This window comes from Enhydra lutris, unplaced genomic scaffold (assembly GCF_002288905.1).
Source record: "Enhydra lutris kenyoni isolate GAN:26980312 unplaced genomic scaffold, ASM228890v2 scaffoldscaffold1, whole genome shotgun sequence".
NCBI lineage: Eukaryota > Metazoa > Chordata > Mammalia > Carnivora > Mustelidae > Enhydra > Enhydra lutris.
The window spans coordinates 29,114,805-29,127,945 of record NW_019154085.1 but is presented as its reverse complement, the minus strand read 5'-3'; the positions used below and the strand labels follow the sequence as shown (position 1 = coordinate 29,127,945).

The 13,141-nt window shown below is 58.3% G+C and overlaps 2 protein-coding genes across 2 annotated transcripts; both read left to right on the top strand.

Annotated features, from left to right (window-relative positions):
• Nucleotides 1–1,127: 1,127 nt before the first annotated feature.
• Nucleotides 1,128–4,328, top strand: LOC111152039 (crystallin beta A2). Its single transcript, XM_022510359.1, has 5 exons — nt 1,128–1,151; nt 1,335–1,499; nt 2,270–2,411; nt 3,543–3,685; nt 4,126–4,328. The coding sequence occupies exons 2-5, from the start codon at nt 1,339–1,341 to the stop codon at nt 4,271–4,273; spliced, it is 594 nt and encodes a 197-aa protein (XP_022366067.1). The 5' UTR covers nt 1,128–1,151; nt 1,335–1,338; the 3' UTR covers nt 4,274–4,328.
• A 1,348-nt stretch (nt 4,329–5,676) lies between these two features.
• On the top strand, nt 5,677–12,194 carry LOC111139048 (FEV, ETS transcription factor). Its single transcript, XM_022491206.1, is given in 7 exon segments — nt 5,677–5,688; nt 8,634–8,645; nt 8,647–8,698; nt 8,701–8,753; nt 8,755–8,866; nt 9,615–9,689; nt 11,605–12,194. Coding segments are annotated over 7 exon segments (906 nt in total).
• The last annotated feature ends 947 nt before the right edge of the window (nt 12,195–13,141 follow it).

Below are 13,141 nucleotides of genomic sequence, written 5' to 3'. Positions count from 1 at the left end.
TTGGCTCATGGGAACAACAAAATAGTAGTTGCCTTCTCACTCTCCCCTCCACTTCTGCTGAAATACCCGCTCCATTAAGGGAAACTCACGATTTTGCCAGAAGTCTTTGTGCCTTATTGACGGGTATGGGCTATGACGGTTAGGAAATTCGGCTGTAAATTGGGAGGAAATGTGCTCCCTGCAGCTTCCGTTGGAGGCCCCAAGCCTTTCCTCCTCCTTCCCCCCCCCCCCCCCCTCTCCACCTTTCTCCCCCCCCCACTCCCCCCACGGCTCTGGGATTGAGGGCAAGAGCCTAGAAACTTCAGATCCAGACCGGAGTCCTCAGAGCCGGGAACTCTGTCTGGCGACTGGGACCGTAGCGCTGAGGTTGAAACATTCTACCTACAGTGAGCCGCTCCCTTAGTTACTATTATTTCTAAGCGCTTTATAAATCCGCGCCCTCCCTAGGGCGGTTTAGGTTTCCTGAGCTCAGCGCCGCCTTGCGGCCAGTCCTGGTCATTGCTTTCTCTTGGCCTCTGCCCAAGTAAACTCCGGGAGCGCCGAGCCGGGAGTTGAGCGCGCGTCTGGGAATTCAAGCTTGGGAGGAAAGGAGCCACAGTGGGAAAGACGACAGAGGGTGTGAGGAAAGTCTCTTGCGGAGAGCCGCGTCTGATCCCGTCCAGCGTCGCTCAAAAGAGGAAGTAGGTGGAGTTTAGACGTTGGGAAGAATTCCCGAGCCTCAAGTCAAGAATTTGAGGTCTTAGCCGGGTGGCCTGGAACCCAGGTACTCTGGTACCCGTGGCCTGGTACCTCCATCACTAAAGGTCTGGGCCAGGGAGGGCGCATTCTGCACAGAGGTCGGGAGCGCTTTGCCTGACTCAGGCCACCCAAAAAGAAAAAGCGGAGTCAGCCTCAGCTGCGGCGGGCGCGGGACGTGTGCCTCAGCACTTTCTATTGTGATCCCCGAGGGATGGGGCCAGATTGGCGGCTTCGGGAAAGGCCTGGGCTCCCCCAGAGGACACCAGAACTGACCGCAGCCTGCCCGCTGACTCAGCAACCCCACCCCAGCGGAAGAGAATGCGGGAGGGGGGCGAGGCCCATTATAAAGACCCTCACGCCCGGCCCACGCGCAGCCTCTTTGATTTCCGTCAGTACAGCCCTCACCCCACCCGGTGAATACTCGGGCTCGGACAGGGTGTCTCCGGGGCGGGGGAGGGCGAGGTGACGGAGAGCCGCTAGCAGCCCGGGTCCAGCCGGGCGTTCTTCACCCTGCCCCAGCCCGGGTTGAGCGGGTCTGGGCCCGGGAGGGCGCCCGTCGGACGCTGAACCTTTGGTCCTGCCCTTCTCACCCGCAGCGGCATGAGCAGCGCCCCTGCTCCGGGCCCGGCGCCCGCCAGCCTCACGCTCTGGGACGAGGAGGACTTCCAGGGCCGCCGCTGCCGGCTGCTGAGCGACTGCGCGAACATCGCGGAGCGCGGAGGCCTGCGCAGGGTGCGCTCTGTCAAGGTGGAAAATGGCGCGTGAGTGTCGGTCCAGGAACCGCCAGGCTGCGTTGGGGGGCGCCGGGATCCCCTGGCCTAAGCTCCAAGCCTGGGACCTCAGCTCTCGGTCCTCCTTTCCCTAGACTGTTAGCCCTGCCTGGGAGAGACCGACCCACATAGGGAACCCCTTGGCCTCCCCAGAACTCGCCATGCGCCATAAGACAAAACGTGTGAACCGAAGAGATAAAGGCGACGGACAGCACTTTGCGGGTGCCGGGTGGAACCAGCCTGAACCCTGAAGCGGTTCCTAGTGTAGTTATTTCCTATCCAGAGTTTTTCTCTGTGCAGTTAGATGGCTCTGCGCTTGGTATAATAGAAGAAGCCAAATCCCTTCCTCTCGCTCCACCCTGGTCTCTGAGAGCCTGGGGCCCCCGACTACTGCAGGTTGTTGCTATCACGGATCTCTACTGCAGGTTGGGGAGGTGGGGCGTCCTACACCTACCTTTGCAAGCACCTAAATGCTTGAGGTAGGAACTCTTGGTCGGGTGATCTTCAGAAGCTGGAAAATTCCTTCCAACCTGCGGAGCCTAAGCTGGAAGTCTGGGTCCCTCAAATCCTGGATAGTAAGATTTAGGGTCTTCAGCTTCTAGAGGGGGCCAGATTGCCATGAGCTGTGTATGTCAGGGTAAGGGCCTAGGGTTGGAGAAAAAGACTGGTTTCAGTCTTCTCGAACACAGTGGGGTTAAGAGTGGGGGAAGAAGGTGTGAGGCTGGGGCAGATGCCTCCCAGTTTCCTTTATCTTTCCCCAGTTGGGTGGCCTTTGAGTACCCCGACTTCCAGGGACAGCAGTTCATTCTGGAGAAGGGTGACTATCCTCGCTGGAGTGCCTGGAGTGGCAGTGGCGGCCATCACAGTGACCAGCTGCTCTCCTTCCGCCCAGTGCTCTGCGCAGTAAGCACAGCAGCCTCCCACCCCGCCACCGGCCCCTACCACCTAGCTCCTAGCTTCAGACCCTGACCCCACCATGGCACCTCAGAAAGGCTGTCCAGTCACTGTATGGGGACATACAAATACAATTCCTAGATGGGTGGTAGCGGCATTACTTCCCAGAACCAGAAGTGTTTCTACAAGTTCAAAAAGTGGGCCCAAGTCAGGTACCCAAAATCAGCACCACGGACAGCACTGAGACTGGGCCGGTCTTGAGCACCTATGGTTCCTCACTTCGTGTCCTCCACACCTATGAGAGAGTGCCTCTGTCATCACACAGTCCTGTAAGGCTGGGGTGGCTGCTGTTAGCCTCATACACAGGTGTGGAAATGGGGCTCAGAAGGAGCCTTCAGACACAAGTGTTAACATGAAGACAAGACTAGAACTCGATTTAGGGATCATTGGAGAAAAGGGGTCAGTCTCTGTGTGTATGTATGTGGAGTAAGGGTTGGCAATGAATCAAATAAGTCACTGGAGGGCGGGATCTCACTTCTCACTTGTGCTGACTTAGGTTCCCTCTGTTGAGGCCTGCGGCTGAGAGGTAGAGGCCAAAGAGCAAATGTTGACTTAGCCTAGTTTCTCCATTCCAGGAGAGGAAGACTCTAGTGCTATGGAAGGCAAGACCCAACCAACACTGATCCCTGCCCTGTCTGTTCTGACTCTGTCATCCCTTAGCTGGATCCAGTCCTTTGCAAGACTGTACCCAAGGTCCTGGCCAGGGGATTGAGTAGTCAATTAGGTCTTTAGGAAAACTATCTTGGTTAATGGGCCAAATTTCTCTCGGGATCTCTGATTTGCCTTCAGCAAATAGGTCCATATTACAAGATGCCCTCTAGCCCTGGCCTGGAAGGGTCTCTGGGGAAACCCTCAGTCTCCCCACCTCCAATCAAAGCCATAGAAGGGACTAGGCTGGGGACTTCTGAACATCCCAGCTTCCCAGAGTGTTATGGACATGATGGACTGATCTCTGGGAATGTCTGTGGAGCCAAAGTGTCTGCACAGCTGTGTTGGGAGGGAAGATGGGGAAAATGGGACTGAGAATGTACCCATTAACACTTCTTTGGAGGGCCTGACCTGTCCACTCCCACCTTTCAGAATCACAGTGACAGCCGTGTGACACTGTTCGAGGGGGAGAACTTCCAGGGCAGCAAGTTTGAACTCAGCGATGACTACCCATCCCTGCCCTCCATGGGCTGGGCCAGCAAGGATGTGGGTTCCCTCAAAGTCAGCTCTGGAGCGTGAGTCCTGGGACTGGAACAAAGGAGATGAGAAGAGAAGGGAGGCAATTGTCTTCAGGGAGCGAGGTTGGGAAAGGTGATGATGTGCTAAGAGACATGGTAAAGAGATGCTGGGAGCTGAGAGATGGGGGAAGTGAGATGATGGAGACAGACTGTGGGGCCAGGCAGTAGGAGATAGGAGTCAGGGAGCCAATGTGGGGATAGAGGAAAGGATTTTTTAAAAGATGGATGAAGAGGCAATGGAGGGTGGGAATAGGGGACAAGGGGAAGACCATGATAAGAAGACCTGGAGCAGTGGGCAGGGCAGGAAGAGATCCATGTAGGAAAAGTTGAAGCAATGGTTTTGGAGCAGGGGCTGAGAAAGGAGGGCTACTAATGGGGGACTTTGGTGGGGGTGGGGGCAGAGGCTGCTTACCACCCTTGTGCTCTCACTGGCCTAGGTGGGTGGCCTACCAGTACCCAGGCTACCGGGGCTACCAGTATGTACTGGAGCGGGACCGGCACAGTGGGGAGTTCCGTAACTACAGTGAATTTGGCACGCAGGCCCACACCGGGCTGCTGCAGTCCATTCGAAGAGTCCAGCATTAAGCTTCGCAGCCTTGACATCTCCCCTGAGGACCCTCAATAAAGGCTCCTGAACCTGCCTGCCCCTCTTGCCTCTTTCTTGATGTCTTGCTTTGTAATCTTCATCCTAATTCTTCTTAAGGTCCTTGCCTGCCAACCTGACCCTCCTCTCAGGTTTTAGGATTCTTGACTACGGAGCATAAATGGGCTGAGGATATATGTGGCTAGACCCTGATAGGGCTGAGAAAACTACTGGTAAGAATCCTGGGGGTCCTGTTAAATACAACCAGTCCCACACCTCTCCTTGGTAAAGGCCGATGAGCTTGGGCCATGTGTACCATAGCACACATGGTGCCTTTGCCATCCTCTGGTTTGGGTGCACACAGTCCTACAGCAGGGCTCATAGCTGAATTTCAACCACCTGGGCCAGGCACCTGCATGCCTGCACAGCAGGACCTCTTTAACGCTATGCAGAGCTCCCCAGCACATTTCCAGCCTTTCTCTTTGCCCTGGCTCCCTATCCAACTGAGCAAACCCTGCACCCTTTTCCCAGCTTTATAGAATTTCTGCTTTACAAAGAAGCAAAGCTGTAAGAGGAGAGATGGGCGAGAGGTCCCACTGCCTCCCAGGGCCTTCTAAAGGGGAGACTTTCTCTGAGTGGAGCCCCCAGATCCTTTGTCTGAATCATAACAATCCCATCATGATATTGAGCTCCAGCATTGACAAAGCATTTTCATACCCTTCCTCTCAGCTGTTCCAAAGAACCCTCTACTCATTCTTCCTCTCCCTCCCCTCTCTTCGGAGGATTGGTGATTTGGAGAGGCCACTCCTCACCCACAGACCATAGTGAGCTTGGATTCTGGAGCAGGTGGCAGAAGCCCTCAGGCATGCTGGGGCTGAGTGGTAGCAGCCACCAGAGCCCCTGGCACCAGTGCAGGTTCTACCCAGTTCCCCATTTGGCCCAGTTAATGACACTCATGATCCCACATAGGCAGGGCCCTCAAAGCCCTTGGGACTCCCCTCATTCTGTCATTCAGGGATGCTTGTGATTTCAAGCCCCTAGGGGACCTATCAATGAGGAGGAGTGGCCCAGGTCATCGCCCAAACCCAGAGGAGGTAACCAATATCAGAGAACAGTTAGACTTGGACTTGAGCCATTCCCAAGGGTCCACCTGTGCAAAGTCAGGCATCTGCTCCTGTGGGAAGAGCCCTGGACTACAAGTCAGAACATCTGGGATCTAATCATATAGCATCCTTGAACCTCCATTCCCTCACTTGTAAAGTGGGGCTATTGATCTCCACCTTGTCGGTCTCATGGAGTTGTGAGAATTCAAGGAGAAACCACTAAAAATGCTTGTGGTGTTATGAAAAAGCACTGGGGCCGTCCAAGTAGGGCCTTCATTCTCCTGCACTGGTCCCCCGCCACCATGGATTCCAGGGTAGGGTCGAGGGATCAAGGGACAGAATTCTAGATAGGGTATGAGTTCTGCTTTCTAAATGGATGGATTCTAGAGCCCATGCCCCTGTTGCATTTGGTTCTTCTAAAACCTTCCATACTTAATCCATTTCACCAATCAGGAAGGAAGCTGGGCTGTCTGCGAGGGAGAAGCCTTGATGAGATCATCCAAATGACCAGTGACAAAACCAGGACTTGAACCCTGGGCTCTTGATCCTAAATTCAGACTGTTAAGGGAAGGCTGACCAGAGCTGGATTTAAAAGCCTCAGGCCTCAGCAGAACCCCACACTTCTGTGGGCCCCAAAAGAGTCTGGAGTTCCTGCCTGGTCACAGGCTCCTAACTGTCCCCTTGGAGAATGGTAATAGTAACAATACTTAATGTATAGAACCTGTCTGAGTGGTCAGCACAGGCTATATAAGCCTCATAATTCTGTATGGTAGATACTGTAATCCCCATTTTATAGATGTAGAGACTAACTTCCCCCAAAGTCATACAACTAAGAAATGGGGGAACCAGAGTTGAACCTAGAACCCAGACAAACGAGCCTCAGAGCCCAGCAGCCCTTCTTCCCTCTTCCTGTTTTGCAGGGGTAAGCATGGGCAAAAGGAGATCTAGTATTCCCCATCCCTCTAGGAAGGTCTGTGGCTGCTGGGAAGAGTCAGCAAGATGGCTTCAAGAATGGCAGTGGGAGCTTGAATAGGACACTCCCTGTCTCTAGGGCTGAGTGTCCTCATCTGCACAACTAGTGAGTTAAGAGAGCTAATATTTGCTGCAGGCTTTGTCAACACAAACCTTCTAGGGTTTCCTGGACCTAGGGGTCCAACTCTGCTTCCCACACTGGAGCCTAAGGAGTAGGGGCTTAGAGGCCCGGCTGAGAGTGTTCTCACTTTTCCAACCTCCTCCTATTCCAGGCAGGTTGATGGTCAGCAGAACCCTCTGGGTCTGGGGCCCAGCCAGGTGGGAGGGGGATGGAGAAGAAGCTGCCTGGGACTCATCCATTGGCTGCACCCAGCCAAGGCCAAAGGGGATGAAAGAGGTCGTCTCCTTTCTGGTGCAGCCAAGACCCAGGGACAGTGGGATGGAGGGGGAGCACCTCTCAACCTCTTTCCAGAGCTCACCTACCCCTTCAGCACCTGAGTCCTCAATGAGGCGGAGACACAGAGCCTGAGCTGTTGATCCCTCAGCAGTCCGGAGCTGGGATATCTGGATAGACCTCCAGCTCTGAGCACCTATCCCTTCTGTCTGTCTCGGCCTTCTGCTGAGAGCATTGAGTGAACCCCACTGCCTCCCCACTCTCTCAGCTCTGGCCTCCTGCTCATCATTTTCTATCTGGGAAAGAAATAAGAAGGCATGAAGGAAAGGGACTGGAACCTCATCTCCATCTCCAAGGCCCTCCCCTCCTGTGAAGCCCTGGGTTTGGTCTCGGCAAACATCCTAATCTCTTATCTTTGTCCCCCCACCCACCCCCTGCCCGCAATTTCTCATCTACATCTTCCTTTAGGGTCCTGGACTCTGCCTCCCTCACTCCCCCTTCAACAAAGGCGAACACCCCAGCAGTTACAGCAAGTGAGGAATGAACCTGGGCCCTGCAGAACTCCTCATGTTGGACTCTCTAGCCGTCATCAGTCAGGCATCCCAGAATCACGGATCCTGCAGGAAACTTGCCCACTCCGATCAATGTGCTCTGGAGTCCCAGGCCTCCTCACCTCCTGGGCTTAAGCAGCAAGAGAGAAAGGACTTCAGATTACCAATACTGACAGTAGCCGCCAGGTGCTGCCTGGTGGCAGGTGGGTTCCTAAGCCCAGAGCCTCATCTGCAGCTGGCATCCCTCCTTAGCTAGCCTCTCTTGAGCCAGGAAGCCCCACCGGTACTCAGAGACTTCGGGCCACCTGGGAACCACATCAGCTTTTCAGTCATTCCACTCCTAGAGCAAGGCGCCAGCTGCAGCCTGGTTCAGGGACAACCAGGAGGCCAGTAGTTGAGATGGTGGATGGTAGGCTGGGAGGACAGGGGATGGGGAAGGATGGAAGAGCAATTCTTCTGGGGGAAATGGAAGAGGGCTCATGAGCCTCCTGCCTGACACAAATTATCAGGACCAAATGAATGAAAAAAGGAGGGGAAGGAGAGACATAGGACTGAGAGAGAGTAGAGACAGGAAGCGGGATGGCACTGAAGAGGCTAGATGAGGGAGAAGGAGAGACCTAGAAAGGGGGAGGAAGGACAAACCGCTAGAAGTTGTGGGGGCGGGGGAAGACCCGGCGCTGGCCCAGAGGCCTGGAAAGGCAAGAAACAGGCCAAAGCAAGAGGGAGACGGGGAAAGAGATCCGGTCTCTAGGGAAGAGCAGAGAGTGAGAGAGGAGGAGGAGGGAGGAGGCTCAGGGAGGAGGAGGGAGCGGAGATAACGGGAGCAGCCGCTGCCCGGGCCGGGAGCGGAGCGACAGGCGAGAGGGAGGGAAGCGGAAATTTAAAAGTGAAGATGCAGATAACGCAGCCTGGAGACGGGAACCCGGGTGGGGGGGGGGGGAGGAAGGGGGAGGAGAGTGGAGCGGTGATGGGGGCCGCAATGGGCGGAAGGAGGGGCTGTGGCCCCTGGGGTCCGAGGTGGGGCCGGGTACCCTGCCCCATCGCTGTTTGCTGAGAGTCAAGGAGGCGCAAAAGAAATGCGCTCCCGACCCCTATCAGAGTGGGAGGCCCAAGCCCATCCCCCGCGCGTCTCCCGGGTTGCGGGGCGCTGGGGGCTGCTGGGTGCGCTTCGCTGCGGCGCTGCACGTCGGAGACTTTATTGCGATCCGGCGATAAGAGGGGCGGGGGCGGGGTCCGGGGGGCCGAGGCAGCTTCGCTTTAATTAAAACGGAAATTGCGGCCCCTGCCCGCGCGGGGGGCCGGAGGGTTCCAGGCAGCCTGGTAGCTGGGAGCATCGCTCCAGGACCCTCTCCATCCCCCGCCACACCCGGGCAGCTCCCTCCCGCCAGGCCCTGCCGGACCCGCGCCGTCTTCTTGTCACCCGCGGTTGCCTCGGGCGGGGATCCGTGCCCCGAGCGCAAAGCCTGACGCGTCCCCCTTTCTCATCCCCACCCCCACCTCCCACCACCCAGTCCCTGGCGGCGATGAGACAGAGCGGCGCCTCCCAGCCCCTGCTGATCAACATGTACCTGCCAGGTACCAGGGACCAGCCAGGGGCTGGAGGCACCAGGACCTGGGGCCGGAAGTTTGGGTTCGGGCATGGGAAGGGGTTGCTGGGGTCCAAGGGAACGGAACGCGGTCCAGAGACTAGGATTGCTGGGAGGACTGAGCAATGTAGGGCACTGGGGGACCTTAAAGGCAGATGGAGAGCTTTGGGGTTTTAGTGTGAGATCTAAGGACTCAAAGTGAGGAGACTGGGAACCTGGGAGGCCGAGGGCGCGAGCTCAGCGGCTGAGGGAGCCTGGTAGGCGGAGCAGGAGTCTTCGGTGTGGCAGGGGACTGACTCAGTGCGCGTTCAGCGTTGGGAAGCTGCGGTCAGCTGAGCGTCGCCCCAGCGCCCTCTTGGCTCCACACCTCCGTGCTCCGAGCGTTCCCACCAGCCCAGCCTTCCAGGCGCCCTCCTCTCTTCTCGGATGGGCTCTGGGCGCTTCCGCTCCGCTGGCGCACTCCCTGCTCGGCTTTATAAGGCTCCCGCCGGCCCGTTCGGAAAGCGGATTTCCTTTTTCCTGGACGCGTTTCCTGACTTGGGCGTTATGGAGGGGCTCCGCGCGGCGCGCGCCCGGGCCAAGATCGGGGAGGAGGAGCTGGCAGCTCGAGCCCCTAGCCTCACACCCAGGAACCAACCCTCAACCCCCCACCCTCCGAGCCTTGGCCGGGAGCCCTCTCGGTCAAGCCCACAACCTCCGCCCGGGTCCTCCTGACTGTTTTTTTCCTGCTGCTACAGATCCCGTCGGAGACGGTCTCTTCAAGGAAGGAAAGAGCCCCGGTTGGGGGCCGCTGAGCCCGGCTGTACAGAAAGGTGAGCTGGCCCGAGAGCAGGGGAGGAGGGGTGAGGACAGTGGATGGAGGCCGGGACACCTACCCCAGAATGACAGGTGCCACCGCTAGGAGATCCGAGAGTGGAAGGGATGTGCAATGTGGCATGACTGTGGAGAGGCTGAGGGGAGGGGGTATTCATTTGGCCTTTGGTTCCACTCCAGTATATTCTGAGTCCCAGAGCTGGACCTGCACACCAGGGCAGAGGGAGAGGATCCTGACCCTTGGCCTTTTTACACTGAGGGGCCAGGACCCAGGTGCTTGGTGTCCTTCCCCTCTTGGCAGCAGGAACACAAGGCGGGGGCCACATCCCAGCAAAGCGTAATTACTCCCTGGCCACTCCACCCCTTCTCCCCACTAGCACTGGGCCAGCACCTACCTGCCTCACTGGCCCAGGCCCGCCAGGCTCTAGGGGCCAAGTCGGCGGGGCCACTGATGTTGATTCTCAGGTTCGCTGAATTACTCTTGGCTTTGCCTTGTTGGTTTCAGAGCCTGGCTGGCCCTCCAGGCAAAGCCTCTCCACAGCCTCCCCGCACCCCAGTACTCTAGAGCTCACCAAGTTACAGTAACCATAATGACAACGTTAGCAACTGCTTTTTCCAAAAGGGCACATGACTCCCAAGGAGAATGGGTTTCCAAGCCTCTGATGTCGGTCTGTGTGGGAGCCAGCTGTGCATTTTAACCTAAACCTTCCCTTAACTGTCCCTTGATCCTGACCTTAGAGCTCCCGACCTGGAGTCAGGCAGCTACTCGCTCAGCTGGTGTGGAGAGACTGGGGTTGAAATGATGGTGAGGGCCAGCGTCTGGGTTCAGAGTGAGTGGTTGAGAGAGGAAGAGAGGTCCACCAGGCTTGGTTCGAATCAATAATCAGACGACTTTGAGCAAAATCCTTTTCCCCGCTCTCTCCTAAAAGAGAGTGAGAAGAAGTCAGTGTATCAAAATTTTTCTCCACTTGTCTGACTGAGGCTCCAAAACAGGGGAGTGGGAATTCTCGGGCAGTCCTCTCTCTCATCACCATCCAGGAAAATCCTGCTTGGCGCTTCCAGCAATCCCCAAATCGGACCACTAGGCCCCATGAGCCCAGAGATGGCCAAAGATGAGAGGAGGCAGGGAGTCAAGCCCAGCGGCTTTCCGGTCTTATCTCCTCTCTTCAGAGCTGTGCATCGCGCCCCAAAGTAGGACACCTTCCCATGCTGGGAATCCCGGCTGTTCCGAAAACCAGGGCGGAACCCAAGTAGCGCCAGCGCGGCGCTCCGCACCCCGATCCTGAAGAGAGTGGGGAGCCTTCAGAGTCTGACCTTCCTAACCCTAACCTCAGGCGGGGCCGATCCAACTGTAGCCTTTGGCCTAGGCCTCGTCTAGTGGCCGGGTGGTCCCGCGGCACCGGGGTCTCTTTCCCCTGGACTTGCGGACATGGTCCAGCTGGACATGTGGCCGTCCAAGCACCTGCGCAGTCTACCCTGTGCGGTCCCGTAGGCTCCTCTCTGCTCCGAATAAGGGCGCAGGCCCACGGTGGCAATAGAGGCCGGTGTTCGGCCCTTGCTGGCTTCCCAGAGTCGCGGGCCCCGGTGCGCTGCTGCCTCCACGCCGAGGAGGCTGCGCTTCGTCCCCCTCCCCCATTCTCACAAAGCCAGGAGCCCGCGGTGCTTCGTCCTTCTAAGAGGGAGCACAATGTTTCCATTGTGCAGAAGCACAGGAAAGGCTCAGGACCGCTGGGCCCATCAGCTCCTCCCCGGTCAGGGGCTGCAGCGGCGCCCAGCTACCCTGTCCCTGCCCAACGCGCCCTTTTCCCCTCCCCGACGCGGGTTCCCACCGGCCCGCGCTGTCTGCCGCCTCACCTCTTGCCCTCCCTCCTGCCTCCCCCGTCCCGTCCCTGGCTGACCGCCCCCTCCCCACAGGCAGCGGGCAGATCCAGCTGTGGCAGTTTCTGCTGGAGCTCCTGGCGGACCGCGCCAACGCCGGCTGCATCGCGTGGGAGGGCGGCCACGGCGAGTTCAAGCTCACGGACCCAGACGAGGTGGCGCGGCGCTGGGGCGAGCGCAAGAGCAAGCCCAACATGAACTATGACAAGCTGAGCCGCGCGCTGCGCTACTACTACGACAAGAACATCATGAGCAAGGTGCACGGCAAGCGCTACGCCTACCGCTTCGACTTCCAGGGTCTGGCCCAGGCCTGCCAGCCGCCTCCCGCGCACGCCCACGCCGCCGCCGCAGCCGCCGCCGCCGCCGCCGCCGCCCAGGACGGCGCGCTCTACAAGCTGCCTGCGGGCCTCGCCCCGCTGCCCTTCCCGGGCCTCTCCAAACTCAACCTTATGGCCGCCTCGGCCGGTGTCGCGCCCGCGGGCTTCTCCTACTGGCCGGGCCCGGGCCCCGCCGCCACCGCCGCCGCCGCCACCGCAGCCCTCTACCCCAGCCCCGGCTTGCAGCCCCCGCCCGGGCCCTTCGGCGCGGTGGCCGCCGCCTCGCACTTGGGGGGCCACTACCACTAGACGGGGCGGCCCCGTGCCTCGCGGCCTCTCCCGGGCGCCCAGAGCCTCGCTCGGTCCCATCCACACCCGGGAAAGGGGCCGGGAGCCTCCCCGACCGTTCCTTTGATCTTAGATTTTCCTCCGTCGCAGCACCCAGCCCCGGGGAGGGGGGGGGGTAGGGACCTGAAGCCTCCTCTGTCTTCTTTTAACTTTGGATTTGCCACCGCCTCCCGCCACCTCGTTGTACCCCCCCCCACCCCGGCTTTCTTTAACCTCCATCTTCATGGCCCCAGAGCCCTTAAGGGGGTTGCGGGACCTCCCGTGTCTTTTTCTGCCCTCCACCTGTACGTCTGCCTGGCTCCTGGAAGCCCCTTCCGTTATGACCTCTCTTTTTCGAATTCCAAGTCTTTTCTCGTTTTTTCTTTCTCCCACCGAGCTGCCCCGTCCTAGAGTGATAGCGGCCTCACACAGTCCACCTGCTCCTTGACCTCCGGGACTTCACCGGTTTGGTGAGGCTCCCTGACCCTGGGACTCATCTAGGTAGCTTCTGCGCCCTCCCTTCCTCTCTCTCCTTCTCTCTCTCCCCCTCTCTCTGGATGGCCTGGTGTGTTTCTATTCCCTTCCAGACCCATTAAAGTTCCCAAGCTCCCTACTGCCTCCTCTTCGTGTTCTTTGATGCACCCGAACCTTTTTTCAGGGGGAAAGGAGATGGCCAGCTTAGGCCTGAGCAGAAAAGCTTTACAAGGAAGAGTTGGAGAGAATGAGGCCAAAGCCGACTTGGGTGCTACAGGGGGCAGGGGAGCCTCTAGTGGGTGGTCTCAGCCCAAGAGGGAGACCGCCCTAATGCAGCAGCCCCACCGGACTGACCGCGGGGCAGTGGACCCCAGCCTGCCTCACCCTGCCTTCCACCTGCCCCTTCACCTCACCCCATCCCACCCTCCATCCCAGCCTGTCTCATCTGCAGGCCA

Excerpts from the sequence above, each read along its gene's own strand:
- LOC111152039 (XM_022510359.1), top strand. The coding sequence starts at position 1,339 with ATGAGCAGCGCCCCTGCTCCGGGCCCGGCGCCCGCCAGCCTCACGCTC. Across the intron at positions 1,500-2,269 it reads GTCAAGGTGGAAAATGGCGC|TTGGGTGGCCTTTGAGTACC; the intron begins GTGAGTGTCGGT and ends ATCTTTCCCCAG. Across the intron at positions 2,412-3,542 it reads TCCGCCCAGTGCTCTGCGCA|AATCACAGTGACAGCCGTGT; the intron begins GTAAGCACAGCA and ends CCCACCTTTCAG.